Here is a 4365-nt window from a genome sequence, read left to right on the forward strand (position 1 = left end):
TATATATATATATATTTATACAGGGGGTGCGATGTAAATTGTCGCCATTTTATATTTTTAATTTCGCACATGTGCATTGTTTCTTTATGATTTCGTTGTCTACACAGTATAGTAGGGTTAGTTGGGCACCATCTGTAAGAAAAACAGTACCATGATGCAATTCACTCTGCCAGAAATTTGGAAACGACATGACATGCTGTACTGCTTAGCATTCACGTTGGAGGCTCCAGTACGAACATTTCAGAGTGTTTGGATGTCAGTCTGAGGACAATGCAAACTGAGGACATGTACCGAGAGTGATAAAAATCAAACATCCAGTCAAAATCATGGTGTTTGGAATGATCACTAGTGATGGTGACATTATGCCTCCATTCATCTTCTCACATGGCCTCAAACTCAACACAGAGGCCTACATCAAGTGCCTGGAAGAGGTAGTGCTGCCCTGGGTCAAGAGGGTGGCTGCTGGAAGACCTTGTGTCTAGCAACAGGACTCTGCACCATGACACACAAACAGGAGAACCCAGTAATGGCTGTCAGTTAATTTCTGCAACCACATACTCCTAACATCAGGCCACCTAACTCTCAAGACTGTAACCCCCTTGATTATTATGTGTGGAGCACAGTTGAGCGAGACACCAACAAAGCTCCTTGTAATACCAAAGATAAACTCTTGGAGTGGTTGGCGCTAGGAAAGGCATCCAGCTGTAGAAACCTTGATAGATCACATTGGAGCATGGTGCAGCCTCCTGGCTTGCCAGTCCCCAGTCAAACCATCTAACCCATGCCAGCATGGAAAAGGACATTAAACGATGATGATGATGATGATGATGATGAAATCCATTCACAAAGCTTTGGTTGGCCCAGGGCAATAATAGTAGAAACTTGCCCAAGGTGCCATAGAGTGGGACTGAACTGAACCCCAAACCATGTTGTTGGGAAGCAGACTTAACCACACAGCCATACCTGCAACCAGTAAGCTAAACAAGGAAACAAAACCATCTGGAAGTAGTTGTGTGGTAACAGGTTTAAAAAGTTCAGTATATAGAGTTTTAAGATATTTTGCATTTTGTCTGGGATGGTGTCAGGGTTAGTAACCCTGACACCACCCCAGACAACCTCATGAACAGGCTATTTCCTCTCTGTTAACTTTCTGTTGTTTCTATAAGGGCCTTACCTGTGTATATCTTGTATGTTTTTTTTTACTTGTTTCAATCATTAGACTGTGGCCATGTTGGGGCACTGTCTTGAAGAACTTTAGTTGAATGAATTGATCCCAGTGCTTATTTTTTTTTAAAGCCTGCTACTTATTCTATTGATCTCTCTTGCCAAACTGCTAGGTTACAGAGACGTAAACACAGCAACACCAGTTGTCAAGTAGTGGTGGGGGACAAACACAGACACAAAGACATACACACATGCACACATGTACACACATACACACACACACACACACACACACACACACACACACACACACACCACACTGACATATATATATAAAATGGGCTTCTTTTAGTTTCCATCTACCAAATCCACTCACAAGGCTTTGATTAGCCTGAGGCAACAGTAGAAGACACTTGCCCAAGGTGCTGCACAATGGGACTGAACCTGGAATCATGTGGTTGGAAGGCAAACTTTTTACCACACAGCCACACCTGTGCCTATGTTTTCTATCTTAACCCTTTCGTTACTGTATTTATTTTGAGATGCTCTCTGTTTCTTTCAATTACTTTAAATATAACAAAGAATTTAGTAAAATAACTTAGTTATCATTCAGCTAGTCTTAGGAACATAAATTGTGACTAAGGTTTAGTGGAAGATTTTAATTCAAAACTTATGAAAACAAGACATTTGTACTCAGAGCCAGAGCCGATTTCAGCCAGGTTAGTAACAAAAGAGTTAACATGACCGCAGCCACTTGGCTGAAACACATAAATAAAAATTGTAAAATAAGTCTGCTAAATCAGAGCCAAAACTGAAGCCAAACATTAGCAACAACAAAAACAATAACTTTCAAAATAAAGAAAAATATTTCACTGTAAACTTGGTAAATGCCATGCTTATTTCGGTAAATTCCAAATTCTTTCAGTCCCACCACATATAATATTGATACTGTTAGGAACAGAAAAGTTTCACATCATCAGTCATTTGGGAAAGCACCAATATTTTTGCCAGAAATAACTATTAAGAGTACCATACCCCAGAATACAGACAAGGTAAGGTACTTTATTCTTTTTCTTCTTCACCCTTTAGCATTCAGATTATTCTGTAAACTGTAATGTTTATTTATTCACATTGTTTTGAACTAATCATGCATTATCTCATAGTTTCAATATTTGAATAATGTGATTGCTTATTTTTACAATGACATTGTAGTGTAGGTGTGAAATGCCAGATCTGGCTGCTTTTAACATAAATCAAGTAGAATATTTGGGCCAAATATGGCCTGTTTAAATGCTAAAGGGTTAAGCCCTTCATAGACTGTTCATGACTTTTCTTCAATGTTCACACATTCACACTTTAAGGACTTTTAACTTAGTAGGATTGCATATATATTGAGTGGATGATCTCCACTTCCACACATTCACACACATTTCTGCACACAGCCTTTGTTTAACACTTCATATTCTTTCTTTTCTTTATCGTTTATAAAATTGTTATAATGTATTTTGAACTCTTTATCCTTCACTTTGATGAAACAATATCAATATGAAGTAGTTGTATGCTGTCAACTTAATGTGACAGTCTCCTGAAAGGAATAATACTACAGTTGGTTAGACCTAGGAAGCTGCACCGCTTCCTGTCGGCCTTGACACATTTCCTGTGTCCTTATGTTTACAAGGGGGAGACAAGCACCTCCACCCAGCTAAGCCTTTGCTGGCTGGAGGTGCTTGTCTCCCCCTTGTAATGGCTGAGATGTGTTCAGCATCATTCGAGTTTTTCTCCCTAATAATATATTGATTGTTTATATCATTATCACCATCATTTTAATGTCTACTTTTTCCTGCTTGCAAGCGTCAGACAGAGTCCATCGAGCCAAATTTTTTAGGGTCAGATGCTCTTCCCGTCACCTACCCTTAGCCTATTCCTACCTCATGGCTGGACATGTTTTTGCTGCTATTGAAAATGAAAGACATTTGGTTACAACAATCACACAATGTCAATTTAAGGAGATACAACTATACACATATGCACACACATACTATGATGGGCTTCTTTCAGTTTCCATGTATCAAATCTATTCACAAGGCTTTGGTCATCCAAGGGCTATAGTAGAAAGCCCTTGCCCGATAGGACTTGAATTTGAACCCATGTAATTGGGAAGCAAACCTCTTAACCACATAGCCATGCCTGCACTTACCACAAAAAATAATAATAATAATAATAATAATAATAATAATAATAATTATAATAACGATGGTGATGATGATGGATTCTCCTGTCAAAGACAACATATGAGTGTTCAGCTCTTCCCTAATAACCTGCACAAATGATTTCTTTATAGTGATCAAATGTATGTACTGTACATTAGATCACTATTTCCATCAAACTGACATTGTCTGAACAGATGTATGGTGGACCACAAGAGAGGGCTCAAGGTTATTGCAGAGCAATGTGAAATGAAGTGTTTTGCTCAAGAATATAATGCACAACCCTGCCTTGGAATTGAAACCACGATCTCACAATCATAAGTACAAAACCCTAACCACTAGGCCATGATAATAATAATAATAATTTATTTTTCTAAAGATGATGATGATGAAGATGATATCTGATTCGATTAATATTTATAACCATTTATTCTTATAGCTATATACAACAAGTGAAGAACAGAAGCATCACCAAAAATTGGCTTACTTAAAACTTTATTGGTAACCTCCAGTTTTTAACAAGATAAGGCTCACTTTTGTTTTCATTGCTGCATTATCTTTTCATCAGCGATTTTTTTTTTTCATGTTTCTTAAAAAATAAATAGCATTTTAAATTACTTAAGTCTGTGTCGTTTTGAATATAATATGTCTTCTCATCATCAATAATTCAGTGATGTATTTTGATAAACTGCTTTACTTTTGCATACTCTTATCCAACCACTTCATCACTATTGTTAACTATTTTCCTCAAGATCATAATCTTCATTGATTTTATTATGTCTAGTTTTCCTATAATAGCTTAGGTTGGACTGGTGTGCAGTCCAGCAACGTTACATACATTTCAGCGTTACATTATCTTTCCTGTGATATCTAAAATATTCTTTTTTCTGTTCTAACTTTTCATTTATTATGCATTTTCTATTGGCTTTTGATACAATTTAAGATCTTTGTCTTTTTTTTTTTAACTGTTGTCAGCACTTAATCTCTTTGAAAA

The 4365-nt window shown here is 37.0% G+C and overlaps 1 protein-coding gene across 2 annotated transcripts in view; it reads left to right on the forward strand.

Annotated features, from left to right (window-relative positions):
* The window catches only part of LOC106879252 (protein pitchfork), a 14369-nt gene extending 10381 nt beyond the window's left edge, over window positions 1–3988 (forward strand). For both annotated transcript variants that reach the window (XM_014928744.2, XM_014928743.2), the window contains 2 exons: window positions 2090–2216; window positions 3811–3988. In XM_014928744.2, the coding sequence (XP_014784230.1) occupies window positions 2090–2216; window positions 3811–3876 (193 nt within the window). In that variant the 3' untranslated portion in view covers window positions 3877–3988. The remainder of the gene's footprint in view (window positions 1–2089; window positions 2217–3810) is intronic.
* Window positions 3989–4365: the final 377 nt, after the last annotated feature.

This window comes from Octopus bimaculoides, chromosome 13, assembly GCF_001194135.2.
Source record: "Octopus bimaculoides isolate UCB-OBI-ISO-001 chromosome 13, ASM119413v2, whole genome shotgun sequence".
Taxonomy (NCBI): domain Eukaryota; kingdom Metazoa; phylum Mollusca; class Cephalopoda; order Octopoda; family Octopodidae; genus Octopus; species Octopus bimaculoides.